General features: G+C 51.4%; 3 protein-coding genes across 3 annotated transcripts; all 3 read right to left on the reverse strand.

Annotated features, from left to right (window-relative positions):
• Positions 1–9,569: 9,569 nt before the first annotated feature.
• On the reverse strand, positions 9,570–10,210 carry CC1G_08535 (hypothetical protein; the record flags this gene model as incomplete). The annotated part of the gene is made up of 2 exons (XM_001832655.2): positions 9,570–9,593; positions 9,659–10,210. The coding sequence occupies 2 exons, from the start codon at positions 10,208–10,210 to the stop codon at positions 9,570–9,572; spliced, it is 576 nt and encodes a 191-aa protein (XP_001832707.2).
• Positions 10,211–11,906: 1,696 nt separating this feature from the next.
• Positions 11,907–12,835, reverse strand: CC1G_08536 (hypothetical protein; the record flags this gene model as incomplete). Its single annotated transcript, XM_001832656.2, has 2 exons — positions 11,907–12,227; positions 12,287–12,835. The coding sequence occupies 2 exons, from the start codon at positions 12,833–12,835 to the stop codon at positions 11,907–11,909; spliced, it is 870 nt and encodes a 289-aa protein (XP_001832708.2).
• A 3,300-nt stretch (positions 12,836–16,135) lies between these two features.
• Positions 16,136–18,256, reverse strand: CC1G_08538 (hypothetical protein; the record flags this gene model as incomplete). The annotated part of the gene is made up of 6 exons (XM_001832658.1): positions 16,136–16,903; positions 16,968–17,261; positions 17,311–17,406; positions 17,455–17,636; positions 17,686–18,137; positions 18,243–18,256. 6 exons carry the CDS (start codon positions 18,254–18,256, stop codon positions 16,136–16,138), a joined length of 1,806 nt encoding a protein of 601 aa, XP_001832710.1.
• Positions 18,257–20,132: the final 1,876 nt, after the last annotated feature.

Genomic DNA, 20,132 nt, shown 5'->3' on the forward strand with positions numbered 1-20,132 from the left:
CCGAGACGTCGTAATGAGCGACGAAACCAACCAGAAGATCCCCGAAAGGCGAATCAATCCGCCATCCCCTTTCACCGGCAAAAAGGAAGACCGTCAACACCTTCCTCAAAGACGTGAAACTTTACTTGAAGGGTCAACAAGCACATCTACACCGATGACGACAGCAAAATCACCTATCTCCTTTCATTCCTCAAAGGAGACGAAGCCTCCGCTTGGAAAGAAGCATGGCTACGTTCCAAGGAAACCGATTCCGATATCGAATTGGGCACCTGGAAGGACTTTGTCGCCATCTTCAAACAGGCGTTCACCCCGATCAACGAACAAGAAGACGCCTTACAGCGCTTGAAGACTATGACCCAAGGGAAGAAGACGGCTGAAGAACATGTAGCCGACTTCAAGATTGTCCTATCAAAAACCAACCTTCTCTCCAAAGACCACGCCAACAAAACCGAAGATCAAAGAGTTGCAGACGCTGGAGACACTGTAGCCCGAGACTACTTCCAAGCCAGTCTGAACGATCCGCTTCGAAAGAAGCTCTTCGACCTTGAGAAACCCCCTCGAACCTTCAAGGAGTGGACAGAGAAGGCCATTGAAAAGGACAACAACTACCGTCGCTACTTTGCCCTCACCAACAAGGCCTCGACCAAAACTTCGACCTCAACCAGGCAGTGGAACTTCAGTCGCCCCGCTCCTGCCAAGGACCCTATGGCCATGGACATCGACACCATCATCTCCAAAGTCAAGGGCTTAGACCAGTCTGCAGGGACCGCTTTAGAGCAACACATCAGGGCAATCGGCCTTGGAAAGCTCTCTCCCCAAGAGAGAGCCGACCTGATCAAGAGAGGAGGATGCTTCCGTTGCCGAAAGGACGGACATCGCTCCTGGGAATGCCCCAATAACACCACCAACAATCGCTCTGCAGGGACCAGCAACCAGAACACCAGTAGCCGTCAAAACTGGTCTTTCCGCCCAAAGAATGGCAAGGATCTCTACACCAACATCCGGGCTGCAATCCAAGAAGCAGGAGAGGAAGTCGTTGAAAGAATTTTACAAGGAACTCGAAACCAACCCCAGGGTTTTTAGAATGGAGACCTGCATCGACGTCAGTGTCTCCCTATTTATCGATTCATTCTGCCTTAGTAGCCCGAAAGAACAATAAATGCTTATTTATTCCAATGCATCTTGAGGGCGAAACGGAGAGTGGAAAGATAATCGTCGACACCGAAGGAATGATAGATTCTGGAGCTGGAGGGAAATTCATCGACCAAAATTTCGCCCGAAACAAGAGACTCCCGCTCCAACTCCTTCCAACCCCTCTGAAAGTCTACAACGTAGACGGAACCCTGAATAAACAAGGAACCATCCGATACTCGACCACCATGAACGTCACTATCCACGGACACACACAACCCATTACCTTCTACATGACCGGCCTTGGAAAACAGAAGGTCATCATGGGTTTTCCCTGGCTTGAGGAAGCCAACCCCATCATCGACTGGAGGAAGGGTACCCTCGAGTGGCGACAGAGCCCTCCGTCAACACCGCCGATCACTCCTACCAAGCCATACACCCAGATCTTCAAGACCACTGTCGAAGAAATCCCGGACACCGAACCTCAGAACTTAGACCCACTACCTGATTGGTACCCAACCACCTCTCCTATGATACCCAAGGATCACTTTGACACCTTCGAAACCTACGTCAATGAGCTGATGGAAGGGAACTTCCATTGGGATAATGACGAGGGATCTCTCTTGACCGACGACCTAGTGATCTCATTCATCAATGGAGAACTTTCTGACGAAACGGAAGACATCTGGATCAACACCACCCTCACCCACTCGCAGGCCTTCGAGCTCAAGTACAACCAGCGAGAAGAAATCAAGGACATCAGGCAACATGTACCTCCGGAATATCACGAATACCTCTCTGTCTTCGACGAGAAAGCGGCCTCCCGATTCCCCGAATCTCGTCCCTGGGACCACAGGATAGATCTGAAACCAGGATTCGAACCAAGGTCATCCAAGGTCTACCCGCTCACACCGGAGGAAGAGAAACTTGTCAAGGAATTCATCGATGACAACCTGGCCAAAGGATACATTCGACCGTCGGACTCTCCACAAGCATCTGGATTCTTCTTCGTCCCCAAGAAAGACGGAAAGAAGCGCCCATGTCAAGACTATCGCTACCTGAATGAATGGACCGTCAAGAACGCCTATCCCCTTCCCCTGGTTACAGACCTTATGGACAAACTGAAAGGAGCCAAATACTTCACCAAGCTCGATGTCCTGAAAGGTTACAACAATATCCGTATACGCGATGGAGATCAGTGGAAAGCAGCATTCAAAACGAAATTTGGCTTACACGAACCTACGGTCATGTTCTTCGGCATGTGCAACTCCCCAGCAACCTTTCAAGCAATGATGGACCACATATTCTCTTTGCAGATTGGAGGGAATTTCGTCATCATCTACATGGACGACATTCTTATCTTCTCCAAGACCAAGGAGGAACATGAACGACACACCAAGGAAGTCCTTCGGATCCTCCGCGATAATGATCTCTACGTCAAACCCGAGAAATGTGAATTCACCAAGGAAAAGATTGCTTACCTCGGATTCATCATCGAACGAGACCGAATCTCCATGGACCCAGCAAAGGTTAAAGGACTCCAAGACTGGCCTGCACCACAAACCATCAAGCAAGTCAGATCCTTCCTCGGCTTCGGAAACTTCTACCGGAAGTTCATACGGAAATACTCCGACATCGCTCGACCGCTCAACGAACTCCCTCAAGAAGAACCAAGCATTCAAGTGGACCGATGAATGCCAAGAGGCCTTTGACACCCTGAAGAAACGCTTCTGTGAAGAACCTGTTCTCATGATGCCCGACATGTCCAGACCATTCCAGATCGAATCTGACGCCTCCAAATACGCCTCCGGAGCAGTCTTGACACAGATGGACTCCAATGGTAACCGCCACCCAGTCGCCTTCTTGTCCAAGTCCTTCTCCCCTGCCGAACGGAATTACGAGATCTACGACAGAGAACTCCTTGGAATCATTCGAGCACTTGACGAGTGGCGCCACTACATCCAAGGAAGCCCCCATGAAACTCTGGTCTATTCCGATCACCTCAACCTCACATATTTCCGATCTCCGCAGAAGCTCAAACCTCGACAAGCACGTTGGCAATTGAAACTGTCAGAGAGCGCCATCAAGTTGTCACATCTACCCGGACACAAGATGATCCTATCGGATGCCCTGTCCCGACGCCCCGACCTGTGCCCTGAAGAAGACCACGATAACGAAAACATCACCCTGCTACCGGAAGAACTATTCGTCAACCTCGCCGACTTGAAAACCCTCACCGTAGGACTGGTTGACATTGCTCTACAAGAAGAGATCGCCAAATGCCAGAATTTCGACACGGAAGCCACCGACGCCCTGAAGATCATCTTATCCGATGGACCAAAAGCCATGAAGGACGATCTACAAGATTGGACAGTAGAAGAACGTGATGGATTCCGACTCCTATTCTACAAGGGGAGAAACTATATCCCTCAGGACCTAGACCTTCGACGCAAGATCCTACATCGATACCACGATTCGCCTAACGGCAGGACACCCAGGAGAACTAGAAACCTTCAATAACGTCAGCCAACACTATTGGTGGCCAGGAATCAGAACATTTGTTAAGAACTACGTCAAAGGATGTGGTGTATGTCAGCAATTCAAGATCAACCGTAACCCATCAAAACCCGCTCTCATGCCCATCCCCACCGGCCAAATCACTCCGACCATTCTCCCAGATCTCAGCCGACTTCATTACCGACCTCCCTGAATCTAACGGATACAACTCTATCTTGTCCGTGGTGGACCACGGGTTTACAAAGGGGGTAATTTTGATCCCATGCACCAAAGAGATCACGGCAGAGCAGACCGCACAACTCCTTGTCAACAACCTCTTCAAACGCCTTTGTCTCCCAGAGAAGATGATCTCCGACCGCGGCCCCCAGTTTGCTGCTCAGGTTTTCCGACACTTCCTCCAACTTCTCGAGATGGAATCCGCACTGTCCACCGCTCACCATCCCCAAACTGATGGCACCACGGAACGATTCAATCAAGAAATCGAGACCTGGTTGTCAATCTATTGTCTTGCCTTTCCACAAGACTGGTCCGAACACCTTGGCATCCTAGAATTTACCCACAACAATCGAAGACACTCCGATCGACCATATACCCCATTCGAACTCATGATGGGAATAGCACCCAAAGCGATCCCAACCTCCTTCGAATACACTCAATTCCCATCTGCAGAACAACGCATCAAAGCTCTCGATCGAATAAGACATGAAGCCCTTGCCGCACACACACTGGCCCAGCAAAGGATGGCTCAAAGGATCAAGTCCACCTTCAAACCCTTCAAGAAAGGCGAAAAGGTGTGGTTAGAATCCAAAAACCTCAACCTGGGATACCACAAGAAGATCAAAGCCAAACGAGAAGGACCCTTCGAGATCTTAGATGTGTTAGGACCGACCACCTATCGGCTCAATATCCCCGATCACTGGAAACGAGTCCGAGTTCATGACATGTTCCACGCCACCCTCCTCACGCCATACGTCGAGAATGAAGTCCACGGCCCCAACTTCCCCAGACCACCTCCGGAAGTGGACGACATTTACGAAATTGAGCGCATTCTGAAACACCGCAAAACCCGAAGCGGACTGGAGTACCTTGTGCTTTGGAAAGGTTACTCCGAAGAAGAAGCAACGTGGGAAGATGAAGACAACCTCATGACCGGAGCAAGCAAGATCCTGACACAATACAAGACGACTCACCTGAAAGAAAAACCAAAGAACCGCAAACAACGTCGGAAATAAAAGGTCCAACCAGTCAGACTCACTCCCCCAGCAAACCACCCATCTGCTACTTCACCTCACAAATCCACTTGCCCCTCTTCACTACTCTCACACCTACTTCCCTTTCGAAATGACCAACATGATCATCGACTCCGGTGCCGCCTTCACCTTCGAATTCCCCGTCCCCCTCCACCGAATCCGTCACTGAAACCACCGCCGTCGAAACATCAACCACTGAAAACCCCCCTGCCAACGAACCCACTGACCCCTACAAAGGGGGTAACTCCACTTTCATGACCTGCGCTGCCGAACTCATGCCACCTGCTCGCCGACCCCCGCGATTGGACTAACCCTCAAGAGATGTGCAGGATATGCGCATCACATCGTCCTAGACCGCCTCCGAGATCTCGACCGCCACATGGTCGAGATTCACAGAGCCATTCTTCGCATTCCCCCTCAAGACCGGCGCGTAGGCTCCCAAACCCGAGTCACTCTCATCAACCTCCGCCTTTTCCTTTGGGAAGAGTTCCAAGAGAAATGCGAAGGATTCGTCTACAAAGCCCTTCACAAAGCCATCGTCCCCGCCCTCATCGACCTTCGTGATCTTTCGGCACGCAATGACTGGACAGGCAGAGAAGAATACGCCTGGATCACCTACACTCCCCCTTACGAGAATTCCCCCTACCACTCGCCTGCCAGCCGTCTCAAGACCCTGTTACAACTGCAAGCGTGACGGGCACGTCATCCGCGAGTGCGGGTTTGAAAAGGAACGACGAAGGGCCCATCATCGCAACCGCTACCAACGATCGAAAGCCGCCCACGATTATGCAAGGACGACTCAAGAAGCCATCTCTAGGAGGTCCGCCGGGATCAAGATTCCCCTCAAGTTCCGACAAGCCGATCAAGGAAAGAAGGTCCGCTTTGACGAAACCCCCGCAGGAAACAACAGTTGGGACGACAGTCTGATCCCCGACTGGTCGACCTCTGGCCCCGACGCTAGCAGCTGGGATTGAAGGGACTTCAATCATACAAAGGGGGTAATGTTACGAATTCCGCCCCTATCTTTTCTCTTCGCGTCCTTTCTCTATCACATGACTCTCTTTCTTGTTCACATGATCTCTTTCTTTATCTCGTGACTGTTTTATCAGTTAATTCTTCTTACTGCTGCGGCGCAGCCTTCTTTGACTCTTTATGACTCCTTCTTGCTGCGGCGCAGCCACTCTCTATTGTTCTCTAATTTATCTCTGCTGCGCTCCGCAGTAACCTGTGCTCGCGCAGCCCTTTTCTCTGACTTCTCTTGACTCATATTCACGTAGCTAGATAGGTATATAAGCTCTGTAGATACCTCTCTTGTTCCTTAGCTAGTTCTCGTGAATCATACCCACTTCTCCTCTTCTCTCGAACTCGCTCTAGTCGTCTTAAGACAATACCTCTTGTGAGGCACTCTTAGACGCCTATACCCTCGAACTCGCCTCGGAACCACGACTCTACGGTCGACGTGCATGCTCCCTTGAGTTCGCGTCCCTTGACCGTAACATCACCAAGTTTGATGTTCGTTGGGGCTACAACAACATCCGCATCAAGGAAGGAGACGAGTGGAAGGCAGCGTTTGCGACTAACCAAGGCCTGTTCGAACCCCTGGTCATGTTCTTCGGTCTCACCAACTCCCCCGCCACCTTCCAAGCGCTCATGAACTCCATCTTCTCCGATCTTATCGCTGCCGGCAAGGTCGCAGTGTATCTTGACGACATTCTTATCTTCACCGCCACTCTGGAAGAGCACCGCCAGATCGTTCACGAAGTCCTTCAACGCCTCAAGAAGCACGACTTGTACCTCCGGCCTGAAAAGTGCGAGTTCGAACGAGAGGAGATTGAGTATTTGGGATTGGTTATCCGAGAAGGCGAAGTGCGCATGGACCCCACCAAGGTTGAAGCAGTCCGCAACTGGCCCGTTCCCCGCAACCTCCGTGCCCTACGAGGCTTCCTCGGTTTTGCCAACTTCTATCGCCGCTTCATCAAGGACTTCGCCACTATTGCTCGCCCGCTCAACGACCTCACCAAGAAGGACACCCCTTGGCAATGGAACGAACCCCAGCAACAGGCCTTCGATACCCTCCGGAACACGTTCACCTCCGCTCCTATCCTCACCCTCTGGGACCCTAGCCGGCCCACTCGCATTGAAGTCGATGCCTCAGGCTTTGCCACAGGAGGGGCCCTCCTTCAGAAGCACGATGATGGACTCTGGCACCCCGTCGCATTCCGCTCCGCTTCCATGCAGCCGGCTGAACGCAACTATGAGATCTACGACCGCGAAATGTTGGCCATCATCGAAGCCCTCAAGGACTGGCGACACTTCTTAGAAGGACTCCCCGACCCGATCGAGATCGTCACCGACCACTCCAATCTCCAGTACTGGCGCTCCGCTCAAGACCTTAGCCGCCGACAAGCACGATGGGCCCTCTATCTCTCTCGCTTCAAGTTCTTGCTCACCCACCGCCCTGGCAAGGGCAACACCCAAGCCGACGCCCTCTCTCGCCTAGACACCCATCAGGTCACGGACGCCGAAGACAATAGGCAGCAAGTTGTTCTCAAACCAGAGTACTTCGCCAAGCTCGCCGCCGCTCATATGCTCGTCAACCCCCTGGAGCAGCGTATCCGCGACGCCAGCACTCGCGAGACGCACGTCTTGGAAGGGCTTGCCCAACTCCGCACTTCTGGTCCCCACCGTCTGGTTAACGGTCTTGCCGAATGGGAAGAGGAAAACGGTCTGGTGTACTACAAGGGACGTGTCTATGTTCCCCCGGACGACGAACTTCGCCGCGACGTCCTCAAGCAGTGCCACGACGATCCCACCTCTGGTCACCCCGGCGTCCATGGAACACTTGAACGAGTTGAACGACAGTATTGGTGGCCCGGTATCCGAGCATTTGTCAAGAAGTACGTGGACGGTTGCGACACCTGCGCACGGAAGAAGTACATGCAGCACCCCAAGGCCTCCACCCAACCCCTGGACGTACCCCAAGGCCCTTGGGAATCTGTTGGTGTCGACCTCATCACTCAGCTTCCCGAAGCACACGGACACGACGCCATCATTGTCTTCACCGACCACTACAGCAAGGTTCTCCACGCCCTCCCCTGCTCGTCCGACATCACCACCGAAGGGGTCGCAGACATCTACTACCGAGAAATCTTCCGCCTTCACGGCCTTCCCCTGCAGTTCATCAGCGATCGCGGTCCCCAGTTTGCATCCAAGGTCATGCGCACCCTTCTCCGTCGACTCGGCATCCAGTCCAACCTTACCACGGCCTATCACCCTCAAGCCAATGGGCAGACCGAACGAGCCAACCAAGAAGTCGAGAAGTACCTACGTCTTTACGTCAACCGCCGTCAGGGACGATTGGGACGAACACCTTCCAATGGCCGAATTTGTTATCAACTCCCATATCCACTCCGCCCACAACCGCTCACCATTCGAAGTCCTTTATGGCTACATCCCTCACTTCAACATCCCGATTGGCAAGAGAACTGGACTCCGACCCGTCAATGACCGCCTCCAGCACTTGCAGGATGTCCGGAAGGACGCCGAAGCTGCTCTTCGACTCGAAAAGGCTCATCAGAAGGACATCTATGAGGCCGGCAAGCGATCTGCCCACCAGTTCAAGGAAGGCGACTATGTCTGGCTCGACGCAAAGGACATTCAGCTCAAGGTACCCACTCGCAAACTTGGCGATCTTCGACTCGGCCCTTACAAGGTTCTCAAACGCGTTGGCGACCTTGACTACAAGCTCGATCTCCCCAAGGACCTCTCTCGCATCCACCCTGTCTTCCACGTCGACAAGCTCTCTCCCTGGAAGGGTAATGATGTCAACGGCACCTTGCCACCCCCGCCTGAACCTGTTGAACTGGAGGGGGAGCTTGAGTACGAAGTCGACAGCATCCTGGATAGCAAGTTCGTCAAGAGGGGGAGGGGCCAGAAGCTCATGTACCTGGTCAGTTGGAAGGGATATGGCGCTGGACACGACTCCTGGGAACCGGAGGAGAACCTGAAGAATCGCGCAGGAGCTCATCGCCGAATACCACCGTCGACATCCGAACGCACCACGTCGTATCTCTGCCACCGCCTTTGCATCTATTCCCTGGCAGAAACAGCCGACAACTCAACCGTTCTGGCATACGGACCTGGATTGGGAGGAGGGGCGCCGCTTGCCTAGGATCATCGAGGACGATGAGTCTTAGAAGGGGGGTAATGTCGTGAACTGCTGGTACGACCCCTATTTTTCCCATCTTATCTTATCGCTTCGTTCATCTTTTATCTTATCGCTGCCCCTGTCTTTTCCCCTTTACTCTCGTCATGGACACTTTCTCTCATGGAACACTGCCTCGTTTTGCCCTCTACCCTGTTCTCTATTGTTCTTTCATTCTCGCACAGCCTTATGACTCGTTATGACTAGTCATTACTTCTTTATTGTTTCAACCTTGTTTGGGCGCAGCCTTCGCGCAGCCTTGTGACCTTTTCTTATTGTTCTTGTTGTATTGCCTCATCGCTCGTCATCCTGACTCATTGCGGCTATGTAGATTGTAGTTACAGTATATAACTAGGGTAGTTCGCTCTGCATGTTCCTCAGCTTGACCTCTTTGTCAATTCATCGCTCTATTCATTGCTCTAATCCAGTGCTCAACATCTCTCATCGCTCTCACTCCTCTTATCTCGTTAACCGCTCGCCTTATCTGGTTCCTAGTTTGGTTTAGTGTTCGCTCTTCACGACAATCCCAATGTCCAACCACATCCTCATTGCTCACCTCCAATGCAGCATCATTCGGGCCCTCCGAATCGCTCTGCTGCGCTCCCTCCGTATCCTCTAAGTCCTTCACCTCTGTGAGAGTGGCGAGAACCGCTGGCTCCTCAACTACTGCGCAAAACCGAACTACCGGGGCTTGTTGGTTTGCCGTAGCGGGTGCAGCAGACGGTGCCCTAGCTGCACTCCCACTCCCCTCTCCTCCGGATCCACGCGCGTCGATCACAGCTTGAAGCGTACCTCCAGGTGGTAAGATGATGGGAGAGCCGTCGCCGAAGAAGAAACGGTTGGCCCTGAAGTCGTACTGGCAACATCCTTCGTTTTGGTACCGAGCTGCCGTGTTGCAGTCGCGCATGTAGTGACTATTGCCGCCGCAGAAATAACAGCCGGGTGAGCCAAAGCTCTGAGCGGGAGGCTGATACAAGTTTCTCGATGGGCCTTGGTGGAAGTTTGGTTGGTTCCCAAAGAAGTTGGGGGGCCCAGAGTACGAACGCTGGTGTCCTCCTCGACCACCACCACGTCCGAATCCTCGACCGCCGCCCGATCGTCCAGCCATCGCAGCATTTACCTTGGAAGGTATTGTTAAGCGCCCAAGGTGACGCCAGTCCTTCGACAAGATCGGAGCCATGAGCCTTCAGACGCGTGTACAACGCTGATGTGCTGGCTAGCACAGAAAGCACAAAGAAGAGCAAGAAAACAACCGGCGGTCCCGAATCGAGTGGAACTTGTTGTGAGGCAAGTGACACGAAGATGAAGACCGACGGCCGAATCTAAAGACTTTTTATGTACTGACTGTACGTTGGCACGCAAGTTCGATGGGGTTGTTGTTTTAGTAGACTAAGTTAACGAGGAGAAGACTCTCTAACTCGTATAGAACGGTTTTTGGGGTTTTGAGAGCTTTGAAAAGGCTCTTGACTTTATACGAGACGGTGTTTTGTATTTTGTTGTGCTCTACACACAAGGGAAACACTAAGTTCGACTCGCGACTCGATCTGCACACGACTTAGGCTTGAAACTCGAATTTAAACTCGGACACACTTAAAACTCGCCCCCGGCGGGATCACTCGTTGACTCGTTTTTAAACTCGGACTCGTGTATTCACGCGTAAACTCGAACTCGACACTAACTCGTTCACTCGCTAACTCGACACTCAGAGAATTCCTCTTTGTTTACTGAACGACTTGAGTCGATCAGGACAAGATATATAATCGAGTCAAAGGGGTATCTGTTGATTCTTTTGCCCGGCGGGCCTATATATATGGTACAAGTTGTTTGACTACGACGCTAGCGAAATAAAGACTAGCAAAGACTATAAAACAAACCAGATACGGACGATGAGAGTAGAGAGACGGAGCGGAGATACATGAGGATCGGAAATACGAAATAGGAAAGAAATGCGACAAAAGAAGCACCAGCGGTGTCGTGCCGGTTATGCCCATAGGTGTCTATTGATGATGCTGTTGAAGCGCAGTGAATTTTGGTAGTTCATCGACTATCGGAACGGAAACAATTATTGTTACTCCGTGAAGATGCTTCCGCGGAAACAACAGGTATACCCTTTTGTTAACACCGCCGGAGGGCGGCGTATGGATCCCTTGTTCTGTCCCCTCTTTCTGAGCTACTTCTTTTCTGTGACAGGTCATGGGACGGTTAGTCCCCCGTTTCATCTGTCCTGATGAGAACACCTGTTCAACGGAATGGAACATTTCGTGTGATCCGTTCCTGGTTCCGTCGTTCTGGTTATCTTATCTCGGCTTCTATCTTATCGATCTTGTGCCTATTCCGTGGAGGTCCCTTGGCTTTCCATGACTGATGGCTAATTCCGAACGCCCGGCGGCGCTTACGGTTATTGCCTTTTTGAGTAACTGCGGGCGCTGGTTCTGCATGTCGTCATTCTCGTTTAAGTCGCTATTAACTTTCTAGTCGATTTAGAGTCGATCGTGCACTCCCATGAATAGTCTTACTCCCGGCGGTGAAGACTTCGTGCGAAAGCCTTACTGCCGTAGTGCGATCTTCAATCGGTTCAGTGCACATCCTTAACCCGTTAGTTTATACGGTATCAATTATGTGCTACGTTCAACCTCTTTCTGATTCGTTCTTGGAGCTCGACTTAGTTGACGACTCTGGGCTCGGTCTCAACTCATATGACAGAACAAGTGACCGCCGGTTATGAAGAACACGGTACCCTTAACGGTTTTTCGGTCGCTTATCGAGATGTACGTTTGTCCGACTAAACCTAGTTCGGCGGTATGCTATTCGCGAGCGACCTGCAGGCGTAACAACACGGCGTAGTTCGAATCGGTGACATTGAGGCCGGTTAGTCGCCTGGTGATGTCCTTGATGTCGTCGAATCGCTTCGAGTCGTCCACTTTGGCCTTCGGCGTCTCGAACGCAACCCTCTTCGTCGTCACCTCGTCCTCCCTGTCCTTCTCCTTCCTCCTCTTCCTCCTCCTCTCCTCCTCTCGTCCTCTGAGTCGCTGTCCGAATCTGACGAGGTCTTCGAATCCGAATCTGAGCTTGAAGAGTCCGAATCCGAGTCGCTCGACGAAGGGCGATACCGAGACTTCCAACGGCTACTGGTGACCTTGTCGAAGGCGTCGCTGTTGTATACATATCGTCCTGCTGCCATTACCTCCTCAATCGTTGGTGCGTTCTTCCTATCCCAGTTCTCCTTCGTCACCGTCAACCTCGCATTGATCTCCTCCCTCGCCTTCTTATGCAACCCAAACCAAAACTCCTTGTTCATCATCGCCTCGGGGAGTGTTCCAGCCGTCTTCAACGGGTGCGCAAGCCAGAGGAACTCCCGATAGTACGAGGTGAGGTCCGACTCCTTCCTAATCTTCTTCTTCCTCGACTTCTCGATGAACTTCGCTAACTCCGCCAATGACCTCCTCGCCTTCTTCTCATCCTCCGAATATAACCCATTCACCCCGTTCTTCCACCTCTCGTACTCCGCCGGATACCCTGGAACCGCCTCCCAAATCTCCTTGTCCTTGTCCTTCACCACGTATCTCAGCGCGATCTCCGCCTTATCCGCCACTGGTACGTTGCAACTCGTCGCGTACTCCTCAAACCTCGCCCAAAACTCCCCTAACTTCCTCGCCTTCCCCTTCCACTTCGGTGCCTCCTTCGATGTTGGTGCCGGCATGTCGGCTTTTGTCTTTGTACTTGCGTTCGTCATGGTGAGTGATTTTACGTCTTTGTCCTTCTTATCTTCACTTGATGTGTCACTGATGTCGATCTTCTTCGTCTTCTCTTCTTTGCCCTTCCTTCCTAAAGCGACCAACGAAACTTCCTTAAATGTCGACCTGTACGGCGTAGGTGAGTCTGGAGGTCTCTCGATGACGTTCACCTCAATCCGATCGAGATCTTCAGGCGTGAACTGGCCCACTGGGGGCACAAGCGCTCTGGTGCGCCTAAGTCACATGATCACAGAGGCAAAAGTCCAAACCTGTTCCGAGATCTCATATCTCATGTACTCCTAATATTCATTCTCATACATGTCGTGTCACGTGAACAGCAGGTACGAGCTCCTATTTTTCCATTTTCTTATCTTATTGTTTCCATCTCCCTTATGATTTATCGTCTCCCTTTTCATTCTTGTTTTTGCCCTTATTCTCAACATGACTCACACTTTCTTCCATGGTACACTGCCTCATTATGCCCTTTGCCCTACTCCTTATTGTTCTCATCAGCAAAAGACAATTAGTGCTCATCACGGGTAAACCCCGGGTCTGAAAGCCAGGACCCAGACCTTCCAAAATTCGGTTCCTGACACTCCATCACTACTCATTTTCGGAGTTTTCAGACAATATCTCTGCTTCCACTGGGCCGATTACTGAGATTCAAACTGTTCCAAAAAGCATTCAATGTCGCCCCTTTAATGATACCACTTTGGTAATTTTATGGAAAGTGGGACATACTGAAAAATGTGAAATACATATGAAAAATTGCATTTTTAGACATTTCTTTATTTCTACACATTATCGCTTTCCAAAGTGAGAGAGATGTGTTGGATATGTCTTCTACTATTTATAGTACACTTTCTGTATATGTGAGACACCATATACATCACATTCACTTGGTGAAATCAAGAGTTTATCTTATGGGAAAATCCGGTGTTTTTGATATTTTTACCTGTATTTATAAGTAAGTAACTTTGTAGAACAGGTGTTGCAACCATCCCTTGAGTTTTACAAAAGGGATGATTATGAGCGGCCCCATGAGACAAAATCACGCAAATGGCCTTATTTATCATCCAAATTGGCTTATGCATCATGCAAACCGCTTATGGATCACGCAAACCGTAGATCTTATCTTTCATCTATTTCTTATCTCTCACGTATCCGTTATTTCTCATGTATTCCTTACTACTCACCCAAATGTTACCTCTGACCTATTTAATAGATGCTATTCCTCATCTATATCTTATTCTTCTTCTATATGCTATCTCTCATCTATCCTTAGTTCTTATTCCTCATCTATTTCTTATTCCTCATCTATATCTTATCTTACATCTATTTCTTATCTTACATCTATATCTTATCTTACATCTATTCCTTAGCTCTCATCTATTTCTGGGATCATATATCCTTAGTTAGTCTTAACGAAACTGCCTATGTTTGTTTGTATCTATTTGTTCTTTCCTTATTGATTGTCAGTTCTTTTGTTTATCGCTCTTCCGTTGTCGCTCACCTCTCTCAAAATTGCCCCCTCTCACCTGTTCCCGTGTGCTCCTTGCCAAACCAGCCCGTGAACATGTAGTTGCCCCCGACTCTGCCCTTCAAATATCTTCGCTGTATCGACCCTTCTTACGACAACCATCTCCCAACCGTCGCTTCACCGTCCGTTTTCCTTCTCGGCAACGTCCATGGCAACACCGAACACATTGCCAGTGGCTGTCGTATTTTTTCGCTCGCCGTTGCTGATTGGGCTCGCGATGCGACGCAGCACACAATAATTCAATGCCTCTTCGAGAACAATCAGAGGTGGTCCTGTGTCCCTTCCCCCTACCCTTCCTCCTGCGTTGGTGTCATCGGCACCGTTGATTCTTTCCAGCACGGGGGGCTTTTGCGCATCCGCGTCGTTCACCTTGCGCTCAATGCCCAAGACCCCGTTATCAACGGCAACACCAACGACAGCTTCCCTGGAGATGGCAGCCCTCCAAAGCGTCGCAAGTACGATGCTATCCTCAACCCCATTCAGCCTCTCCCCTCCACCTCCACCCTGTCCAGCCCCGCTGCTTCATCTTCCAACTCAAACGGTGATCCTGTGCCTCCTTCCCCTTCTGGATCCTCGGCATCAGATGTGCCTTCCCCTACGTCAAAGGCAAAGCGTCGCTCGGCTCCAAAATCTTCTCCCAAGGCCAAGACTACCAAGTCTAAACCTGCCCGCAAGTCCACGCGCAAGACTGCCACCACTCCCGAGAACGACGAACCTGTCGACCCTGCCCCTCTCCCTGAAGCCGATGCGCCCATGGACGACTTCTATGTCCCTGATAGTCCTGTTCCTTCTTCTAGCAAGGGGAAGGAAAAGGAAGCTTAATCAGTTATGCTTTGACCATTATAATGGCCGCTTTTTTGGACCCTTGCTAATAATCTACTTTATTGTTTGTGCTTTGGCCCTCGATTGTCTTCCTTTGTACTTAAGAGACGTTGATCATTGTCCTTTCATAAATATTGGCATGTATCTATATCGTATGAATTTCATTAATTTCTCTTCAACTTTCCCCGATCTATGTCCCTGATGATTTTGAATCTGCGTAAGTGGGATACACTTCCCTTTAATCTTAGCACTCATCGCTCTTGAAAGTCGCTTTCCTAAGGCGTCTTTTCAAAGACTGCTTCCCTGCAATGAAACACTCGGATGCGACTTACAAATCCCAAGGCAACTCCATCACCAAAGACTGTTCGTACGAAGAACATGTCGCATACATTCGCCGTTATGTTGCCAGTTCTTCACTCACTTCCCCATCATCTGTATGTGGTCACTGTGGGCCCAATACAGGAAGGAATCTATCCGGTAAAGTATACCTTGGCCGGTAGGGGATTATCCTTTGGGCGGATAGTTTTCGTTCCTGGGGACTTCATTCATCCGTCGGGCCGATAGTTTGAGGTATCCGGTAAAAGGCTAGCTTTATGGCGGTGAATGTCCGCAACTATCCGGTCGGTTGTGGACAGGTGGGTGGATGATATGTACCCTGTAGACGAGTACTTTTGTATCCCAGTGTCACTTTACAATGGCAGGCTGAAACCCTCCGGTCCCTGGATAGCTTGTCTCAAATAGGATACTTTGTGCACGGCGACAAAAAATACAATTTCGTTGAATTTCCGTAATGCGAATATGCTACATTGCTAGAATACAGTGGTGGAGGGATGCGGGGTATGAAAACAGGTGGCGCAGGTGGCGGCGAGATGCTACAGTCCAGGAAGAAGGTGGAACTTAAGGGAATACAGAGGGGAATGTGTTCATTCAGGCATACTCAATCAGAAAATTCGCTATCGTCGTCGTCCTCCGCGTTCTTCTGCTTCCCCTTACCCCTGGCGTTCAGGTCGATGTCGTCCTCATCAAATGGAAAGTCGTTGAATTCGTCATCGTCGTCCTCGGCGCGCATAACTTGTTCCGGTTCGTCGTCGCTCTTATTGCGCCGGGACGATGTTCCTGCAGAGGCTGAGGTGCTGCTTCGGATGGCCTTCGAAGGCGATGCTGGAGCCCGGCCTGCTGTCGTCTTTCCCTTCTTCCGAGCAAGGTCGAAATGATCGTCGATGGCAGTTGATTTTCGTTTTGCAGCTGGTACAGGGGTTTCTTCAAGGTCCCCATCCTCGGCGATGTCGACTGACAGCCTAGCCCTGGGTCTGGGTTTGGGCCTGGTCTTCGGAAGCTCCAGCTCAGGCTCGTCGTCGTCGTCGCTGTCGTCGGCCTCCGCTGGGTGTTTGACTTTCCGTTTGCGCTTCGGCGCTGCCTCCTCTTCCTCGCCGTCGTCGTCCGCAGGCGTCTGGGGTTTGCGGGCCTTGGGCTTGCACTTTGGCGCAGCCTCCTCCTCCTCCTCGTCATCGTCCGCTGGCTGTTTGGCTTTCCGTTTGCGCTTCGGCGCTGCCTCCTCTTCCTCGTCGTTGTCGTCCGCGGGCGTCTGGGGTTTGCTGGCCTTGGGCTTGCGTTTTGGCGCAGCCTCCTCCTCGTCGCTTCCGTCGTTGTTGGTGTTCGCCTTTCCCTTCGCCTTCCTGCTGCTCGATTGTGAAACCTTTTTCTTCTGAGGATGTGGAGGGAAGTCAGAAAAAAGCATTGAATTGACACTGGATGATCTGAGTCCTGACCTTCTTGTCTGTGGGAACCTCTGAGTCGGATGCGTAGTCGGCGTCCGCATCCGTGGCGAACGCTCTGAGTACCTCCTCCTTGGTGGGGCAACCCTCAACGTCGCTTTCAACGTCGCTCTCGTCGGATCCCGATTCCTCTTCCTCTTCCTGCTCCCTGATAACCGTGTCACTCAGGTCCTTCTCCTTCTTCCGAACACCCACACGCTGTCCACGAAGGAAGGTCTTGAGCATGGCAGCTATAGCCCAATTATTGGGAAAGCGCTTCGAGTTCATGTACGGATGTTTGACAGCGACCTGAAGTAAAGACTGTTAGCATATATGTGTAAGTTAGACCAGCACTGACCATTGCGATGATTTTCCCAACAACGGCGAGGTCTTGGTCTTTAAGGCGAGAGTACGGAGGAAGCTTGGCAGCGCTGCAGAAGTCACGAACGGTTTGCTAGGCGAAATAAAGTCAGACGTGTTCGTAAGTGAAGAAGTCACCTACCTGGATATCAAGGTACTCCCGACGGAAATGCTTTCCGTAACGCGCCTTGTCCATGCGAACCTTCGTCTCAATCGTGTAGCCACCCCCGCCTGGCTCTCCTGGCTCCCCAGGAGGTTTGGGGATATATTTAACAGTCGCCGTCCGAGCAACCAGTTTGGCAAGAGAGGTCGGCTTGAGATTGACTACCACGACGATGAGCTCGGTTGCCAGTCTAAGGGGGAATAAACATACCTGAGTTGTACCAGCGGGCACGGTACTTCTTTGTAGATTTCTTCTTGTCCACCTGATTCTTGTTCCCACTCTTCAGAGCTTTCTTGCTTGGTGAACCGGCGGGGTTGGAGGTGCTAGCCTTCGTGGCAGGTCTGGCAAGTTCAGATTTCTTCTTCGGTTTGGGGGAGTCGTTCTGGTCATTGCTGTTGCTGTCACTGTCGTCGTCCTGAGTAGCCTTCTTGGTCGCTTTGGAGGTGCTACCCTTGTTGGCGGGTTTGGCAAGGGCAGTGGGCTTTGACGTCTTCTTGTTGGCGGACTTGGTGTTGGTTTTGGGCTCTGCGGTGTCCTCTTCGTCATCGCCAGTAGTGGTGTTGTCCTGGGTAGCCTTCTTGGTCGATTTGGAGTTGCTGCCCTTGTTGGCGGGTTTGGCAAGGGCAGTGGACTTCGACGACTTCTTGTTGGCGGTCTTGGTGCTGGCTGAGCAGCGACGCGCCGAAGGCTTGCGTGATCACGTGCTGCAGGACGCGGTTTTTTTTTCCAAGCTCTAACCTTCTCCCCTACACCACCGTTCGACTTACTTCTCAGATGCCATCGATTTTTAAACGCACAAAATCTCATTCACCATCCAGATCATCAAATGGTGGTCATTCTTCCGGGAGCAAATCTGGGGACCCTCTGTCTGAAGGTGGTGAGCTCGATGATGATGACGACTTCCGTGAATGCCCCCACTGCGGCAGGATGCTTTCTGGACGACATATCAGGCGACATTTATGCGGAAAGAACATCCCTTTTCTTACCAAGGCATCACAAATCGCTGAGAACCTGAAGGAAAAGGGGAAGAAGTTCCTCCAGAGGGCAACAAGGAGTGTGCCAGGATCCCCGAGACTCTCCACCGGTTACACACCCCGCTCTCCGCCTGTTCTCTCTCCCTCACAATGGTTCAGTTCGCCAATGATGATTTCAGACCCCCGCTTCCCCTCTCCACAGCAACATACACTTGAATCAGCTTCAGTGGAAAGCCAACACCCTACCGCGAGCGTGAGGGACTCCAGCCCTCCGCAACAACCACCCATTCTTGACAACCCAGGTGAAGGAATAGAAGTCGTGATGGAGGAGGTTCATGAGCAGCCTAGCCCACAGCAGCCCCGAAGGTGGAGAGTTGAGATAGAGGAGGTGCCGGAGGACGAGGACCTTGATAAGGAAGTTGAGTCATTAGCAGATAGTCTGGAGGAGCAATGGGGGGAAGAGGAGAGTGTCTTTGATGGCTTGGGGGACGACGAAGAAGATATGTACAACACGTACGACGATGATGAAGAGTTCCAGCGTATGTGGGCGGAAGCGATTGATAGTGGTACACTTGGCTTACATAGCCAATAACCAGGTCAAATTTATATTGAAGGCGACACCGCCTCTATTCTCCACGCCATTGTCTACAAGCTTCGAAATAATCTTACCGACAAGGCCTTCAATGAACTGCCATTTGCATGCCCCGACCAGCCCGGCCTCACGAGCATCAAAGCAAGCAAAAGCAAGCTCCGACTACTCGCTGACTTCAAACCGGAGACCTACCACTGTTGTTTCAAGGTTTGCGTAGCCTTTGTCGGCAAGTACACAGATTTGACGAACTGCCCCATATGCGACCACCCTCGTTACGACGCAAACAGCAAGCCATACAAAGTCTGGACATATGTCCCTGTCACCCCCCGCCTTAGAGCAATGTTCAGCAACACCGACACCGAAGAACTGATGGACTACCGCGCCAAGGAGTTTCCAACCAATCCCAACGACGACCCATATACTGTGAAGGAGACGACGAAGGATATCTTCGATGGACGGAATTACCGCCGACTTGTAAAGAAGCGCGTCGAGATCGACGGCATCCGTTACGCTCACCGCTTCTTCGAGCAGAAGAGCGACATTGCCCTGGGGTTCTCGACCGACGGCTTCTGTCCATTCCGAAGAAGGAAAAAGTCGTGCTGGCCTATCCTCCTCTTCAACTACAACCTCCCTCCAGACATCCGCTTCCACCTCGAGTGGGCGCTCTGTATCGGCATCATCCCAGGTCCCACCAAACCCAAAGACAGCAATTCATTTCTCATCCCTTTTGTCAACGAGATGAAGAAGCTTGCCATCGGCGTTCCCACATTCTCTCGACGATCGAATTCCAACTTCCAGATGCGAGCGTTCCCAATAGACGGATTTGGCGACATCCCAGCTGTCTCAATGTTTTTGTGCGCAAAAGGACATAACGGCATCTGCGGTTGCCGTGATTGTAAGATCAAAGGGATACGTGATCCCACTGCCAAAGGCACCTCCCACTACTTCCCTCTGGCGCGCTTTGACGGTGAAGAGCCTTACGACCCCGCCGACCTGCCACTTCGGACCCACGAGGAGTGGATGGCAGATGCAAGGGCTGCCGAAGACCCCACCGTCAGCAAGGCAGAGCGCGAGAAGCGGGCGAAGGCGTC

The sequence above is a fragment of the Coprinopsis cinerea genome (genome assembly GCF_000182895.1).
Source record: "Coprinopsis cinerea okayama7#130 chromosome 9 map unlocalized cont3.9, whole genome shotgun sequence".
NCBI classification, from domain to species: Eukaryota; Fungi; Basidiomycota; class Agaricomycetes; order Agaricales; family Psathyrellaceae; genus Coprinopsis; species Coprinopsis cinerea.